The sequence below is a fragment of the Astyanax mexicanus genome, chromosome 23 (genome assembly GCF_023375975.1).
Source record: "Astyanax mexicanus isolate ESR-SI-001 chromosome 23, AstMex3_surface, whole genome shotgun sequence".
Classification (NCBI taxonomy): domain Eukaryota; kingdom Metazoa; phylum Chordata; class Actinopteri; order Characiformes; family Acestrorhamphidae; genus Astyanax; species Astyanax mexicanus.
In genome coordinates this window covers 14,653,133-14,671,103 of record NC_064430.1, presented here as the reverse complement: position 1 = coordinate 14,671,103, position 17,971 = coordinate 14,653,133, and the positions used below count along the sequence as shown (strand labels likewise).

The 17,971-nt window shown below is 38.3% G+C and overlaps 1 protein-coding gene across 2 annotated transcripts in view; it reads right to left on the bottom strand.

Moving 5' to 3' along the window:
* Nucleotides 1-1,569: 1,569 nt before the first annotated feature.
* creb3l1 (cAMP responsive element binding protein 3-like 1) overlaps nt 1,570-17,971 on the bottom strand; it is a 56,513-nt gene continuing 40,111 nt past the window's right edge. Inside the window, exons 5-12 of one of the 2 annotated variants that reach the window (XM_007244919.4) lie at nt 16,497-16,696; nt 14,198-14,347; nt 13,976-14,034; nt 12,906-12,974; nt 7,845-7,944; nt 6,716-6,866; nt 4,512-4,749; nt 1,570-3,838 (exon numbers count right to left, since the gene is read on the bottom strand). In XM_007244919.4, coding sequence (XP_007244981.3) covers nt 3,802-3,838; nt 4,512-4,749; nt 6,716-6,866; nt 7,845-7,944; nt 12,906-12,974; nt 13,976-14,034; nt 14,198-14,347; nt 16,497-16,696 — 1,004 coding nt within the window. In that variant the 3' untranslated portion in view covers nt 1,570-3,801. Of the gene's footprint in view, nt 3,839-4,507; nt 4,750-6,715; nt 6,867-7,844; nt 7,945-12,905; nt 12,975-13,975; nt 14,035-14,197; nt 14,348-16,496; nt 16,697-17,971 lie in introns of those variants that run through there. The other variant, XM_007244920.3, reaches the window with a different exon arrangement.

The following is a 17,971-nucleotide window of genomic DNA, read 5'->3' as shown; positions in this document are numbered from 1 at the left end:
AATGCCTTCAATGTGGTTTTTATTTATAGTTACAAATTTTTGTAATTTTTTTGTTTATTATTAATTTGTCTTTTTTGTCATAACTCACTTTAACAACTTCCTAAAATGCTTACCTTTTTTAGTTTTTCGAGAACGCCTACAAACAAAAATCACTATTTTAGTTGTTATAACTATTTAAAATTGAGCAAATATTTATTAGTATATCATACAGTCGAGCAGTAGACCCAACCAGAAATTATCCCAATTTTTCACATTTTGAAAATATTAATTGAAAAGACAGATAATACTGAACATTTTAACAGCCACAAACTGTAGAATTTGGCATTAGCTTATGGTGTGATTCCTGCAGACCACAACTTTCTGTATATATATATTTTTAAATATATTTGCCATTTGTTTGTTTTTTTTTTGTTTTTTTTTTTGTCATATACATCCTTTCAAAACCTTCCCAAACAAATATTGCTTAACTATTTTTTTCTAGTTTTTTAGAAAACACTATGTCAGTTGTTAAAAGTTAGAATTGAGCAATGATTTAAGAGGATAGTTTATCATATAGTTTGGGCAATAGACCCAACCAGAACCTATCCCAATTCAACACTGAAAATATTATTTAAAATCAGTAGAATTTAGCATTAGCTTATGGACTTAGCTATTTTACTGATTAAAATGCAGACTAAAAATGCAGACAGATTGGGACAAATGCTAAATCATGGAAGTAAGTTCAGTGCAGGTAGTTCCATTTTGAAAATCTATTAAAATGGCCTAGGTCAGATTTTATTTCGACTTAATAATAAATTTAGCCTCTCTTTTGACATACATGGTTAGCGGCTAATGCTAATACTGCTTCAGCAGTGATAGCCAGGGTTTATCAGCAGACTACAGGCCGATAATACTCACCTTTGAGCGGTGAAGGAGCTAGTGCTTAGCGGGGTTAGCAGCCAATGCTAATACTGCTCCAGTCTCGGTGCTGGAGAACTGAACTGAAACTCCTGTATAGAGCTGAACTTCAGCAGAGTGGCTTTACTGCTCCTTACAACCTGACTGGTAACATTTATACATAAAATGCACAGGATTAAAATCTGCACTGATGATTTTTGTGAAAATGAAAGAAGTTTAAGTGTGCCTTATAGTGCGAACGGTCCAGGTCCACACGTTTGTGTGAAATAATACCAGTGGTGTCTATTCTGCTTTAGGCTGATGGGTAAAGTGCTGTATAGCCAATTCGTAGAAACATTTAATTGGTTAGCGTTCAAACTACATTAAAATTTTGTGAAATTCAATTAATATAAATACAATTATACTCTAATTGGGGTGGCACAATACCAGTTTTTGAAGTCTAATACCAATACTGATACTTTAACGAATGTAAATACTTCTTACACCTTTGCCATTGTCCATTGGCTTGTGTGTAGCTGGGTGTGATACCATTCAAAGTACTATATATATATATATATATATATATATATATATATATATATATATATATATATATATATATATATATATATAAAATATTGGAGCCACCATTTTTTTTTATATAAAAGTGAGAATAACACAAGGAGACAATGGTTTGCTTCTGCAAATTTTTGTATTTTGCTTCATTCTAACTCTACTTGAATAATATAGACAGAAAACAGACAGGCTGGCAGAGGAGTTCCAAGCACAGAGATACATGCAGCAAGATACCAAACAGTGCCAAATGGTCCACAATGAGGTCCACCCCCCAATCCCACCCCTCCAAAAGGCGCATAGTGAATACCAAAATGCATCAGAAATATAAAAATACATACTCCATATTTACAGCTAGCATTGGGCATGAATATCATATATACAAAAGGCCACAGAATTGACAAGGACACAGGCGGCACCAACAGCAATTACATCAAAAGTTTTAAAGCAAATTCTCCAGCTAAACAAATGTAGAACACAGCATTTACTCCATGCCATATCCTACACTCTGCATGAACCTAGTTTTAACACCTACTTAACTCAGCTCAGGTTCTTTTAGAGGCTACATTTAGAACCAAGCCAAGCCCATTCAAACATTTCACCAGGACAGAGCTGAAGAACCAGGCTTAAACCTAGACGGGGTTCTTTTAGGAAGATACAAACAACACATACTGCACACTCCCAGTTTTACAGCTTGAACAAACAGACACAGACCGGATCACAAAACACAGTGTGAACGGTTCAGAAATCCATGGGTTGAAAATTCAGTACAATAAAATGAACTTATGGCCAGTCAAATGATGTGGTTCTATCCCTTTACCAAATAACAAACATTTAAAACTATTAAAGATGGAATTGTGAGTCACACTGTACAAAAATGCATGACAGCTACCATATGTATATTATAGTACAAACTGAATTGGAGACTTGTTACAAACTGTGAATTTTTTCGGGCAATCAGAATACTGAAGTAAAAGGCTTGAAAGATAAAAATAAAATTAATAAATGCAACTTTTACATATGATTTACAACATTGTCAATGTCTTTTTTTTTTTTTTTATCCAAGGCATCCACTTTTAAGATGTTGTCATCTCGGGCAAATAATATGTCTTAATAAAACTAGGCTACTTTAAAAATATTAATCTCCATAATAATAAAAAAAAGAACAATAAAAAAACCAAAAACAACATTGAGAAATTTCTAACTGTGTGTAGGTCTTACAGCTGATTGTCCTGGTTCAAACCCCCCTATTTACAAAACGTTCTTTTCTTTATACAGAATAAAGATAACACAAAAACTGTTTAACAGTTACGAACAACAAGATCATGTAAACTTTACATCATCCTTAACAATTATATACTATTTATATATATATATATAAAGAACAACAGTTTTCACTTTTCTTTTTTTGTGCATAAAATAAATATGCTCTTTTTGGAATGCTGACAATACTATAATATATTATGGATACTTTCAATTCAGTACAAATGCATCTACCTTTTTAAAATAGTACAAAAAACATAAAATAAAATACCTTTATCAGTTCTCAGTAAAAGTAAGCAAAAAAGAAAAAAGGAGTCTATGAGAGGAGTCTAGAAGTTGATAAAAGTAGCAACATTTAAATATGACTACATTGGGCTGAAAAAGAATTTAAAGGCACTTAAATCAATGCGTTTTCCTAGTGCAAAACAAGTGCAGTCCAGCTTTAACTCATTGGATAAACAGTTTGTATGGTATCCTGTTGAAACAAAAAAGAAGAACAAAAAGCTATTAAACTGTGTATTAAACTAAAGCTATAAAAAGAAACTAAGCGTGAGGATAAGACAATGTGAAAATCAGGCACCTGTGATTACACCAGTACTGGAAAACATTTTTTTGAAAAGGTAACAGAGAGAAAGAGAGATTTTTGAAGGAAGAATAGAATACCAGCTCCGGGTGACAGTGGTGTGGTATAAGAGGAAGAAAAAATTACATTAAAAACAAAAGATTCCCCTACCTATCTATATGTGCGGCAAGCTGCAAACTCCCCATATTAAAACAATGACTGACAAATACACTAACTCACAGCCTCATTCATTCACTCATTCGTTTACTGACAGTCATAACATTTTGGTGGATGCTTTCACTCCTCCTCTTCCTCTCTCTCATGCCTTTTCTTTCTGTTCGTCCTCTACAGGAGGGCACGTCTGAGAGTGGTGCTGATGATGATGATGATGGTGATGATGATGTTGATTTGTGGGGTCTATAGGGCGTTGGAGTGGTAACACTAGGGGGCGACCATGGGCATATGGTGAACTCTTGGTCCAGAGTCAGCGGAGGCCTGCGTGTTGCCGGCAGCTCCGCTCAGAGGCGTTAGAAATACTCGGCCCCTCCTTTAGGATCACGCTCTCTAACAGTAAAAAACAGAAAAACAGAACATTAATTCACGGTTTTATTTAGCCATATGAACAGTGCTTCAATACTTTTGAGTTCAGAAGCTATATTGTTTTTTATTTATGATAAAATATGGATTCAATAAGTAACTAACTGTCTCTATCCCTCACTCTCTCTCGCTCACGCACACATGCAAACACACAAACACTGACATGCATCTTGGCATGTTCTCCACCTCTAGTCCTACACACTGCTTTTGGATAACTTTATGCCTTTACTCCTGGTGCAAAAATTCAAGCAGTTCAGCTTGTTTTGATGGCTTGTGATCATCCATCTTGCTCTTGCTCTTGCGTATATATAAATATAAATATACACCTATCGAGGGTGGCAAAAATGATCTGCGTCATGTTAATTTATTGTATGATAAGTCGTTATGATAATTTTCAGTATTAACAGACTTAATCATGATTAATCACAGAATATGGTTGTAATTAATATCATTATTTTGTTAAATACAGACACCATTAATCTAAAAATAATTCCATTTTGTAAATCATTACAAATATCCACTATTAAACACTTAAAAGTGTTTTAAATCCTAAAAGCTTTTTAAATCTTAAAAGTAGAAGGCAATTAATCACAGAATATGGTTGGGATTAACTCAACGATTTTCAGTAGTTTTAACTCACCGTGTGTGGTAGTGTTGCTCTTGGTGGGGGAGGGGGGTCGCGCTGCTGTTGTTGTCTGGCTGGGTTGGGCTCAGGTACCTGCTGAGGTGAGTGGCGTGAGTCTGCTCATGGTGGGTCTCTCTCAGGTCCTGTGTGTATTGGCGCGGCGCCCCCTCCCCTCTCTCCACACTCAGCATGCCCCCGTGGCTGGCCTCCAGCGGGGAACCCTCCTCATAGAAGAGCAGGCTGCGGGAGCGGACTGCACACACACACACACACACACACACAAAGAGAACAGAAACCAGTTAATACTAGCTCTGAACTGAATCATCTTCAGAAACAAATTATATATTTCTTTTCTTTCATTATAAAACACTTGTAACTGTCTGTTAAACAAGTGTTAATGTAGACTCAAGCTCCAGTATATCCAACTGGTCATAATCAAACTCAGCATCATCATGGTGCATGTGTCTCTAGTTCATCTCAGGAGAACCAGAATGCATTAACTTAGGCCTCTATGATCTGCGGTTACTATGGCAACCGAGTCAGCTCAGCCAATGGCAGCCTCTGTGGGGCCCTCCTCAAAATGGAAGAGGCTTTTTAAGAGACAGAGACAATGTTCAGAAGTGTGTATGTGAACGCACACACACACACAAACGTGGGTGAACTAGATAGGTGAGAGTGAAGGCTGTGAAGTGAGGTCTGGAGAGGTGGGAATAATGATTTGATATCACAGCCTGTGTAAGGCATCTAACACCAATCAGAGGGTGAAAAGAGTCCCAGTCTTCCAGGAAATCCCAGGATCTATCAATAGGTCCAGAGAGAGTCTCCCAATGTGAATAAAGCCCCAGACTGGCTGATACCGATTAAGGCTGGTTTTATCCGTGGGATGCATAATTAGCCTGATGCTTCAAGACCATATAAGATGTTTTCGCTTTTTGTTGCAATGCTCCTGACACTAGGAGGTTATGGACAATGAAGCACATGCCTCCTCCGATACATGTCAAATCAGTAACCTTCTCTTTTTGAGCTGCTGCCAATGCATTGCAGTAGGCAGCTTGCATGCTCGGAATACAGCAAAGAATTCCCAGCACTGCCAACTGTGCTCTCTAGTCTCAGAATCTGGCAGCTGATGCCAGCTAAGCAGCATGGCCCAGGATTCCCACTCTCAGGGAATCTCTCATCTTAGTCTGCTGAGCCACTTAAAAACAACATAACAATAAAATTGCATCAAAATTTAATCTACAGGCTAATGCAGTCAATTAGCAGGCTAATTGAAGTTTTAGCAGCCATCAGAAGAAGAAGAAAGTTTAAGATACCAAATATTCTTTAGATAGATAGATAGATAGATAGATAGATAGATAGATAGATAGATAGATAGATAGATAGATAGATAGATAAATACTTTATTGATCCCCGGGGGGAAATTCTTTAGCTGTTCTTTAGCTGTTCGCGCTAGGTGTTACTATACATTTTTAAAAACCCAATTTATTCACCATACACTTTTTTAAAAAGAGAAATCCAGTGCGTAAATTGGGCTTGGGGTGTAGTGAAGCATGATAACACGTATGAGCTTTTGCTGAATAGCCCACCTCCGTTCACCCCTAGCATTCTGAAATACAGCGCTTTTAGCTGGTGCTCCCCCAAAAAATCACTATATTTACAACATTAAGAAGCTCAAAGTAGCTCCTTGCTTCAAAGGTAGAATTCTGAAGGCCCTGATTAAAAAAAAAGTTGACTGAAATAATAAGTAGAATAGTTGGAATTACAGAAACAGTTGGAATTCATGTATTTCCACTGAATCAATTTTGCAATCTGTTCCCCATCCTACCTAATTGTTTGTGCTCATCAGTTGACTTATCGTGACTTTATTTTTTAATACACTTCCTTTGCAATTTTCAGTGCAGCTTGCAGTTTTCAGTGCCTCGGAACTCTACCAATGAATTATTGAGCTACTCTGAGCTTTTTAATGGTGTTATAATGTTTTTTTCCATGTGTAACACTATGCCCCTATCGCTGACATTGTAAGCCGGTTTGAAGCAACAGCTAAATATGCTGTATTTCGGAATGCTGAGGGTGAATGGAGGTGGAATATTTGACAAAAGTTCACACTCACTATCGTGTTTCACTATACCAAGTCCATTTCATACCAGATTTCTCCTTTAATTTCAGACTTTAGAGAGTGAAAAGGCTGGAATAGCTCAGGTAGCACATGAGAGACGTACCCTGGCTGGTGGTGTAGAGGTCAGCCGAGGGAAGCGGGGTGGACTTCACCGTGTGTGAGGGTGGGGATGATGAGGAAGAAGAGTAGAGGGACAGCTCGGGCAGGCAGGGAGCCAGTGAGCCCAAAACCAGCACAAAACACAGCGCCACCACCTGGCCGGAAGGAGGAACCACACACACGGTGAGACCACCATTCCGCCACACGAGCTGATCTAGAGTCAGTTCGACAGTACTTACACTTACAGCATCTTTCTCACTCCCACGTGCTCAAAATGCTGTTTTGAACATGCCATTGATTAACAAGTTTGTTGGCAGTGTGTGGTTCTGATTTAGGCCAAATGTATGATAAAAATATAATGTCAGATAAAGGTCAAAAGGATAATATGAAAAGCCTAAAAAAAATAGGTGACAAAACTACTTGCTGTGTAAACGCTCACTAAGCTTATCATTTAGCTAGGAAAATTTGGGTAGAATAAAGGTGATTAGAAGACAATGACACACTAGATTATGAATTGCTATTTGTTAATTGTTTGTAGGTTTTGTCTGTTGGATCCCAGGAACAAAGGCAGCTATTGCAATAGCAATATTCCCTAATAGCAATAATCCCTAATGGGACGTAAATAAAACAACAATTCAGCATACCCAAATCCAGTAATATATATATATTATATATATTATATTTTTTGCTAAATTTGGGTGTTATTTATATTTTTGACTGTGTCTAAATTTGAAAAATCTGGCTGGATGTAACCTCTGCTAATTAGGGCATATTGAAAACAGCACTGAAATGTATGGCTGGTGTTGGCTGAATGGATAGTCACTGTTTGGTCACACTGTCCAATGTCTGACTCTGGATCAGCCCATACAGGGTCTCCATAGTACATGCAGACACTACAGATGCTAGCATGCTAATTCCAAAGAGCTTCTTTTACATGGTAACTTTGTTTTTTTTTGCAAGGTGTTTTACATCAGTTATTCAGTAATAATTCAGAGAGTAAGAGAATTACAATGTGCAGGTGTTTGTGGGAGACAGTACTTATAAGTCTATAGCCTGTTTGTGTATGAAGGAGAAAGAAAGGCATAGAAAAAAGTCAGATAGGAGTGAGTAAGAGAATGAGTGAGAGAGCATACCATGAGGCAGGTACCGGTCTGTGTTGAAGCCATCTTGCAGGAGCGAGGCACTTTTCCACTAACCAGAGCCTGAAGCTTCTGCAGCTGCTGCAGCAAAGACCTATAGAGGAAAAATAAGCACAATTTTAGGTTTACTTGTACATACAGTACAATATAATGTCTGTATCCACTTCAATTACTGAGCACTATAGACATACAATTTGGAATACCTAAATATTATTATATTAGCAATGACTTAATAAAATAACATTATAAACAACTGCCTAAATATGTGTAGGTCCCACTTGTACCACCAAAATACGGACTAGGGACCCTATTCTTGTGATCTATAGAGAAGCCATTAACCAAGCAAAAACACAGCTTAAAACACGCAAAAAACATGTACTAAATCAAGTCAAGTCAAGAGGCTTTTATTGTCATTACATCTGAGTACAGGTACACAGTGTGATGAAATTACGTTCCTCCGGAACCATGGTGCAACATAGAACAACAAGCAATAGACAACATAAAGTGCAGGAGTGACGACAGTGCAACATAAAATTATAAAATTATAACACTAAATAACAATAAATACAATAAATACAAAGGACGAGACAATTTAAAGACAGGACAGTGCAGTACCGATACGGTATAATAAAGTGTATAGTGGGGATAAGGTGCAGAGATGTGTGACATACTGTAACATATAGAACATATATAATCACAGCAGTTACTGAGGTAGAGTTTATAGTTTTTAAGAGTGCAGCAAATAAAGTCATGTCAGCCTCTGTGTGCTGACTGGGTGTGTGTGTGGGTGAAGTTCAGTTCTTCAAATCTCCTAATTAATCATAAATGTAAAATAAACTTGTCAGCGTATCACTTGCCATTCCCTTTAACTTTTAAATGAGCTCTTTGACATTGGCGAATTGGTATTTTAACGCTGCAGTGCTTCTCAGCAGAGAAAACTGACCTGCTCGTTTCATGCTGTAAAGGTGCATGAGCAGGTCATTTTACAGAAACAGCTATGTTATTGTACTATTCTCTTTATTGTTGATGTAAAAGTTTTGTGCACTGTGGTGTGTCCTTGGCCTGATGGTTGACTCTTGTTTAGGTTGTAATCAGTCAATGGCGCACCTGTGTTTTCCATTGCCAAGATAGTAATATGCCAGAAATGTACCTAAATACACCTCCAGACCGCCACGAGAATGACTATGTATCTACCCAAGATATACTCATAAGCTCCGTTGCTTAGGCATGAAACAAGAGTTTTGGCAAGGTGTAAGTTTGGACCATAGGTGTTAGACCAATAAAGATGGAATTTGATACTGGTGATCATCAACATAAGTAAGTTAATGACGAAGTTTTGAAGGTTCTAAACATCCACCGTGTTGGGAAAAAGCATGCTTTATTTCCTTGCAGTTTCTGAAAAGACTGTGTTACAAGAACTCTCTCTGTGAGCTATTCTCTCTCTTTTGCTATTCTGAAACGTGGAGATCAAATAAGGATAACACCACTGCAGAAGGACTTCATTACATAAACCACACGTCCAACTTGTCTTTGACCTTACCCACTCAGCAGACGCCCACTAACATCCACCCACATGCACTACTATGAAGCTGCAGTCGGCACAACGTTCTCTACTCTCCTCCTTTTATAGGCACAGAATAAAATCTGTGCCAGTTACTTAATCTTTTCTTAAAAAAAAAAACCTTCTAAATACACACAGTGGGACAGCACACTCTACTGGCTCCTCTGCTCCACTACAATTAAAGAAATTCAGCTTGCAGTAAAAGCTCAATGCTCTTGATTCAATTCTAGCAACACATTCTAAAATCAACCCAATTAATAACTGAACCATCCACCCCCACCCCCTTCTGCTCCATTTCTTGCTTTCTTTTTCTTTCTTTCTCTTTAATATATATGTAGATCATATTAAAACACTGAGGCAATAGCCTAAGGTATATATTTCCACATAACATTTTATTATGCCCAAAGGAGAATAGGTTCTCCCCCTTTTAGAGGCCCTGTTTGATAATGTTTTTTTTTTCTTCATTTTTTCATAGTAAAGCAGATTACTCTGCAGCTGCTGCAGATCTCCAGCTGGATTGTTTATTAGGATTTTGTAAAGATATTAAATAATGGAAAGTCTTCTAGATTAACAACAGTTTAATTGCAGTAGTTTTATAATGTATAATATTGATAGTGAAATGGAAAGCAACCTTTGTAATAAAACAAGCTCAGTTCTCCTCCTTCTGTTTATGTATGATGGTTCATTTATTTATTTTTTGTTTATGTCAAAGAGAGATTATAGGACTATTTCTCAGTCTTGGTTTTAAGCCATAAACAGAATGAATCAGTAGTAAGCAGTAACCAGTCATCACCACTAGAGGTCACCCTCTGCTCTGCTGATGCTACACTAAATCATGTACTCAAGACCCCTGAACCATCCATCTATTCATCCCTTCATCCAGATATACAGAATATCTATTACTACCACTATACATTAATCAGATTATACATTCATCCATAGCTTATTTTATTTATTATTTTGTTAAAAGTCACTCATTCTCTTTTCCATATACTAACTTCATTTAATTTTTAATTCCCTGATTCCCATTCTCTCCTGCTCGACATTTTTCTTTTATTCTCACTTATTCCCTTTCTCACTCCCTTACTCCATCCCTTATTCACTTCTTTCCTCGTTTTCTAATTACCTTACTTACTCTTTCACTCATTCCCTCATTCACTTTCTCTGTTACTCATTCGCTAATTCTCTTTCTGTCTTCTATACTTATTCCCTCATTTCCTTAACCGCTCCCTCACTCACTCCTTCACTTTTTCTCTACATACTAATTCCCTAAACCACTCCCTCACTCAATCCCTTACTCACTCTCTCACTCATTCACTATTTTTTTCTGTTCTCTGTACTTATTCACTAATTTCCTTAACTTTCTCAAATTACCTTATTTACATCCTCACTCCTTCACTCATTCCCTTACTGTTTTCTCTATTTATTTCCTAATTCACTTACTCACTCCCTCGCTCATTCCCTCATTCCCTTAATACCATCTCACTCATTCCCTAGTTTCTCTAATAGTTACCCCATCATTCACTTCCTAAACCCCTCACACACTCCTTCACTCCTTCTCTTATGACCTTCCTCACTTATTCCCTCACCCCTCATTCCCCCCACATTCATAACCTAATTTCTTACTTACTCTTTTTGGTAATCCAAACTCCTCACTCCTTTTTTAAAGCCACAAGCTGCTTCACTCATTCTCCTTGTTCACTTCATTATTACCTCATCCTCTCATCCCATTACTCGCTCCGTTACTCACCTCCACATTGCTTTATTTAATCTTGTCTTATTCCCTCATTCTTCACTCCCTTGCGTTTCTCCCTTCTTTACAGGCTAATACACTCCCTCATTCACTCATTACTTATTCACTCTATCTGTATTCATTTAGTCATTCACTCACTTGTTCTCTTGCACCCTTACACACTCATAAATGCCTTTGACTAATATTAAACAGCACCCACGGGCTCCAGATCTGCACAGATCTACACACTTCCAGTCAGGCTGGTGTCCCCATCTGATCCAGGGGCTCCAGTCACATGATCCCAAGTAGAAACACACGAAACAAAAGAAGCCCTACTCATAGGACTACAACATGGGACGAGGGACAGCGCGCTCACACCAGCACACTCCGAGTCCAGAAATAACAACTTTTTTTTTCAGCTCTCACATCTAAAACGCAATTGATGGTCTGTGATCCAACCCACCCACACACTTAAAGATACACACACACTCACAGAACCTCAACCCCCCTCACACCGGGTAGTTCCTTTGAACTTCAGTAGCTGAGTCAGAGGGATCTCTCCGCGTCCAAGACGGCTCCGAGCCAACGCATACACACATGCACTTTGTTCCGTAATGAGGAGTAAGCAGGCTCCGTGCTGTGTGCGGCTGCAGGAGTGTATTGTTTTAATGGCAGGATGGTGCCACAATGCTAACTTCACAACAAGCTCCAGCAGAGAGCAGAAACCTGCCTAACCCACCTAGAAAGACTCCTAACAGCACAGAGGGGCCAGTGTGAACTCACTGTGAGGGCACTCACTATGAGCACTAGCCTTTTGCACTAACATTTTGACATAGAGCATAAGGCACATCATACTAATCTCTTCCAAACAAGGAACAATATATTTACACAGATTTTCCGCACTATAAGGCGCACTATGCGACACTAGTAAGGAGCAGGGTTGTCGCCATGTTTTCCTTCTAATTCAGCAGGTCTCACTGCGGTAACTAAGGTAAGTAAAGCTAAGCTATATAAACAAAAGTAACTGTAATTCTTAAACAAAACTTTCCAAGTCAAATGAGCAGTGAATGTTAATCTACACAAATTTCTCTTCTAAAAATATTTATTTGGGTGAGTAAAGCACTTCTGTTTATTCACAGTAAGCTTAGATTTCCAGATTTCCACTAAAACTGGATGCAGCAGCATTAGTAGTAGCAGCAAACTGCTAACGCTAGCCGTGGTTAGCGCTAGTAAATGCCACCTGACAAAGGTGAGGAGTCCGGTGAGCCAAAGAAACATTAGCTAGCGGATCATCCTTCGTAGCTTGTGTTAACATGCAGACTACAGTCCGATATACTCACCTCTGAACAGCAAAAGAGCTACCACTTAGCGTGGTTAGCGGCTAATGCTAACACTGCTCCAGCCTCGGTGCTGGAGAACTAAACAGAAACTCCTGTATAATGCTGCACTTCTTTGAAGGGATTTTACTGCTCCTAAAAATCTGACTAGTAAAATTCATACATAAAATGCACCGGATTATAAGGCTTACTGGCAATTTCAAGGAAAATTAAAGGACTTTAAGTGTACCTTATAGTGCGAAAAATACGGTATATATACATTGGCCATCAAAAAAACATATTGGAGAGCACAAGTATATAAACAATAATGACAATTAAAACATGGATATACATAAATTAATTAATACAATATATTATTATCAGAATATCTCCGCCATGTAAAAATGCAGATACACACACACACACAGATACAGTTCCTGTCTCACCTGTTTGCACTTTCAAGAGTCTCCACCTTCTTCCACAGTTCATTGTTTTCTGAAGTGTAGTTCTCCACCCTGCACACGTACACACACAAACACACACACACAAAAGCCATTTGTTAAACACAGCTCCAACAAATACACAAATGTTATCCACATCCTTCTGCATCCTTTCAGTACCCACTCTACAGTTTAATTTACACCTCAGTTTGAATAAATTATTCTTTATTCATTTTTTGACATTTAGAATAAAGAGCAGTGCTATCTACACAATATGGACATATTGTACCTATACATTATGCCTACAGGACATTTTATGACATCCCATTTTAAATCCACAGGCATTACTATGGAGTCTGTCCCCCTTTGTAGCTCTAACAGCAGGTGTGGAACTCTCTGGTGTAGTTATTGAGTCCTAAACAATCCTAACTTTCCAATAAAATCACCCACAGCTTATGGTGAAACTACTAGGTGGAGAAAAAAATCACCAAATGACTTGGTGGTGCAGTGGTGCCATCCTTTTACAGTACCACTTTGGACTTTAGTGAGCTTTTCACAACAATCAATTCTTTTACTATTGTTTGTAAAGGCAGACTGCATGGCTGAGTGCTTCATTTTATACATGTTTGTGTGTATGTGTGTGTGTCCTGAGACTCCTGTCTCTCCTTGTTCTCTAAACCCTGAGAGCCTTAAAAACACATGGGATAAAATGACTCACACAAACACACACAAAATACACTGACAGAGACAAAGTACAGAAGTACTGCCACTGGCCTTGACACAGAAACAAACACAAATATATAAACACAGAAAACTGGAAGAGAGAGGAGAGATGTGAAAAGTGTTTAAGTGTGTGAGACAGAGAGAAAGAAAGAGAGAAAGAGAGAGAGAGATGTAATGTGTGTGCCAGGCTGGGAGAATAAGAAAGAATATATGAAGGAGGAGGAGGGAAGCGAGAGAATGATGAGAGGCAAAGAGAGGACAAAGTGAAGGATGAAAGCCGGACAAACATAGAGAACCAGGGAAAGAAGGAGAGAGAAACACAGAAAGAAGCACACAGTGAATCCAGCTCGTACTTTTTCTCCAGACACTCCACATACTCCTTCTTCTTGCGACGGCTCTCTTGTGCGGAGATCTAAAGAGAGAGAGAGAGAGAGAGAGAGAGAATCAGGACAGAATTAACAATAGCAATCAATTCATTTTATTCATCACAGACCTGCTGTCTAATTACTGCTAGACCTCAGTCTAATTGCACATACATATTCTATCGCACGGTTCATGTAATTTGTTCCAGCTACCTTGTTTTTGATCTTTCTGCGCACTCGTTTGAGTGCCTTTTCCTCTGTCTTGGTCAGGGGCAGTTTGTTGGGAACGGGGTAACCCTCGGCCATCAGCGTCCTCTTCTCCTCCTCTGTCAGCATCAGAGGGCCCGATGTTCCCTGCAACTTCTGCACAGCATAAACAACAACAAACCCAATGAGCAAATTGCACACATCAGCAGTTTAACTATTACCAGAATTGTGGCGGCTCAGCACATTGAAGCCTTGAAGATCAAACCATAAAGTAAACCAAAAAAACATTTTTCAGAACCACGTTTGTTCATTTTTGGGTTTGTGGTATTTCTTGGGTTTGTGTTGTTCTTGTTATAATACTGTATGTGCTTTTCATTACTCTGACCTTTACTTTAGCAATGAAATCCAAGCAGTGAAGCCAAAGGCCTTCATCATGCACAGCACAAATACATATAAAGATTCTGTCCTAAAACTATATTACTACATACCGTATTTTTCACACTGTAAGGCGCACCTAAAATTCTTTAATTTCAATGCGCCTCATGCCACTCTGCTAAAGTGCAGCGTTATAATAGAGTTTCAGCTTTGTTCTCAAGCAGAATTAGCATTTAGAGGTGAGTATTATCAGCCTGTAGCCTGCTGTTAACCTCAGCTAGCACTGCTGGAGCTGCATTAGCATTAGCTGCTAACCGTGCTAAGCGCTAGCATTTTGGAAGTTCAGAGGTTTGTTTATTGGACTGTAGCCTGCATGCTGACCATGTTAAAACAAGCTATGTGGGATGAACTGCTATCTGAAAGCACCCTGGCTTATTAGAACAATCAAGGTTCCTCCTCAGTGTAGCGCTGTTGGGTGAAAGTTAGGCCACATTATGCTCCAGCTTAATTAAAATCTGGAAGTCTAAGCTTCCTGTAAATAAATGAAAGTGCTTTACTCACTCAAATGAACAGTTTTCAGGAGAAAAATCTGTGTAGATTAAGATCCAGAGCTTGTTTGACTTGTCTGACTCATCTAAAAAGTTTTTTTTTTTTTTTTAGAATTACAGTTTTGTTTACTTAACTTTTAGATTGAAAGAAAAGCTGGCGACACCAATGTTCTGACTACTATTTAGTAGTGTCACATAAAATGCGCCTTCTAATCCAGTGCACCTTATGTATGAAAATAGACCAGAAAATAGATTTTTATTGATAGTGTGTTATAATTCGGTGCGCCTAGTGTGAAAAATACAGTACTACTATATAACAACTGTACTTTGCTGGTTAAAGCTTGTAGTCAATCTGTTGTCTTTTTAGGCCTTTACCAATTACCAGTGTCTTAGCACAGAGCCAGCTTTGGGTATGGACCAATTTCAACCTAGCGGTCAAACTGACATATAAACACTACAATGCCAGTGATAATACCACCTGACCAGAAGGTCATGTGATAAAAAACTGATGACAAAATGTGCAAGATAACAGATACAGGGTACAGATTGTACAATCTACACTGTGCGCTCACACTGACATGTCAAATGTCATTGGATGGCATTGATTATGAAGTTTTCCTCAGGGGGAGCAGGGGGATAACTGCCCCCCTTTGCCATCAAGATTGAAAAAACTTCACTAAAGTGCCCGGAACACTATAACCTCTGTTATAAGTTGTGAGGTGGTATCTTGTGAAGGGGACTAAACACACCTGCTAACATCTGCAAATAGCACATGATTATGTATTATGTGTTCACCAGAAATATGTCAGAGACAGTGGTTGATAATGATTGTGGAGGACTATTAAGTTAGAAGTGACCAAAAAAACCCCAACAAAAATATATATTTTTTAGAAATTTGATAACCTTTCTATTACCATGGTATAATGTGCAGTTTCAATGTGTTTGGCCATTTTATTTCATAACAAGCATAAAAAACGCTAGTAGTTCATCTCAGTAGCTAGCTAGCTTGCTAGATTTCCTGTTTTACCTTAAATGGTGCAATATATGGCAGACAACTTTGGAAACCTACCCCTTTATAAAGACATACAATGCCCTAAAGTAAACTAGTTTACCAGCAGTTAAGTTGCTGAACTTTAGCGCTCCACTGCTATAACTATATCTGTATCAGGTGCTTGAAGGTTTGTCCCAATTCTAGGGTGAGGATTTTATCTGTTCTAAGGGGAAGAGTTGCACTCAAAAACAAGGGGAAGGGATACAAAAGAGAAATGGAATTGGCCCTTAGTATTGATATATTATCCCCATATTTTGTGTGTAGAGTAGACATATGCAGAGGTGTGATTAGGTGTCTCTGAATGTGTATAGTGTTGTAGCTGCCAACTTACATGGGGAGCAGTCAGAAGTGGAGAGGAGGAGATGGCCACAGAGGAGCGAGCCTGCAGGCGGGCGGGGCTAGAAGGGGGCAACGAATGGGGACTCTGCATCCGGGCAGGGCTGGATGGAGGCAGCGAATGAGGACTCTGTGATCCGTCGCTGTCACTGCCGTGGCTGCTGGGAGGAGTGGGAGGGAGCTGTAGGTGCTCTTCTAAGGAGATAAAAGATAATAAAGAGCTGACTATAAAAGCTGATTACCAGAAGAATTAGGACATGGTGGCCCACAGGGGTTCACATACATAATGAGTACACATTATTAGCATTATTAATATTTTAAAACATATTTACCTAAAATTTTAAAATATTGCTATTGTAATGACTCAGTATATCTTCTGAGCATATTGTGGACATCTTTAGTGTTTATAAAACACTGACTAACTGCACATGTCATTACAAAGAGTAAAATAACACTGTTTAAAGCAGCAGTCTGTAACTTTTTTAATGCACATATGTATATAAAAATAAACAGCTGTGTGTATTATTTTGTTTATATTGTTTATATATCAACACTGTCAAAATGTAGAGAGCATACCTATACATCCCTACACAAACCTAACAAATCACTCTGTTTTTAGAATTACTGTATTTTTTTTGCACTATAAGACGCACCAAATTATAAGGCGCACTATCAATGAACATCTTCTAACATCTTCTAACATGGGTGTTGCCATGTTTTCCTTTTACTCAGCAGGTCTCACCCCTGGGTGGTGGTAGGAAGTAGCTAACTAAGTTAAGTAGAGCTAAGCTAAGAAAAAAAAACTATAATTTAAAAAAAAAAACTTTTTCTTTTAAAGTCCAGCAAATATCATTAATCAGAACCTTTTTTCGTGTTCTCACTTAGGGGCTGAAGCTTTAATCTGGAGGACTTGCAGCACATTTTAAATCAAAATCTCTGTACACTGTAAGTTGTTAACAATCTGTCGCCACTGATGCATCCTGTCTGTCTCTCAAAATGTCACAATAAATACTATGAAAAACAAATGAGATCTTATAAAATCTTATAATAAAAAGCTTAGTGCAAAAAGCAAATGGCACAAACTAATGTATTCAATGTAAAGCTATCTATCTATTTTAAACTCATCATGCATCACAGACAGCACATCATGGAGACGCATATAAAATGTACTGTCATCAAATTTAGAGTGGCAAGAGATTCTTTATGCAGTAAATTAGGGTTTTATTTTTAGACTGTGCTGAAGACATGCTCTTATAATCTTTTGTGTGTGTAACTGTCACCAGATGTGCATGGTCAATAGGAGCCTGACCTGTTAACACGCCACTGGGTAAGTAGAAAAAGCTTAATGAAAAGCACACAGGTGCTTCTGCTAAGCCGCAAGGTACACACACAAGCACACGCACACATGCGCGCGCGCACAATGTGCCATTTATGAATTAAAATTAGACGCCGCTAGCATCAATGAGCCAT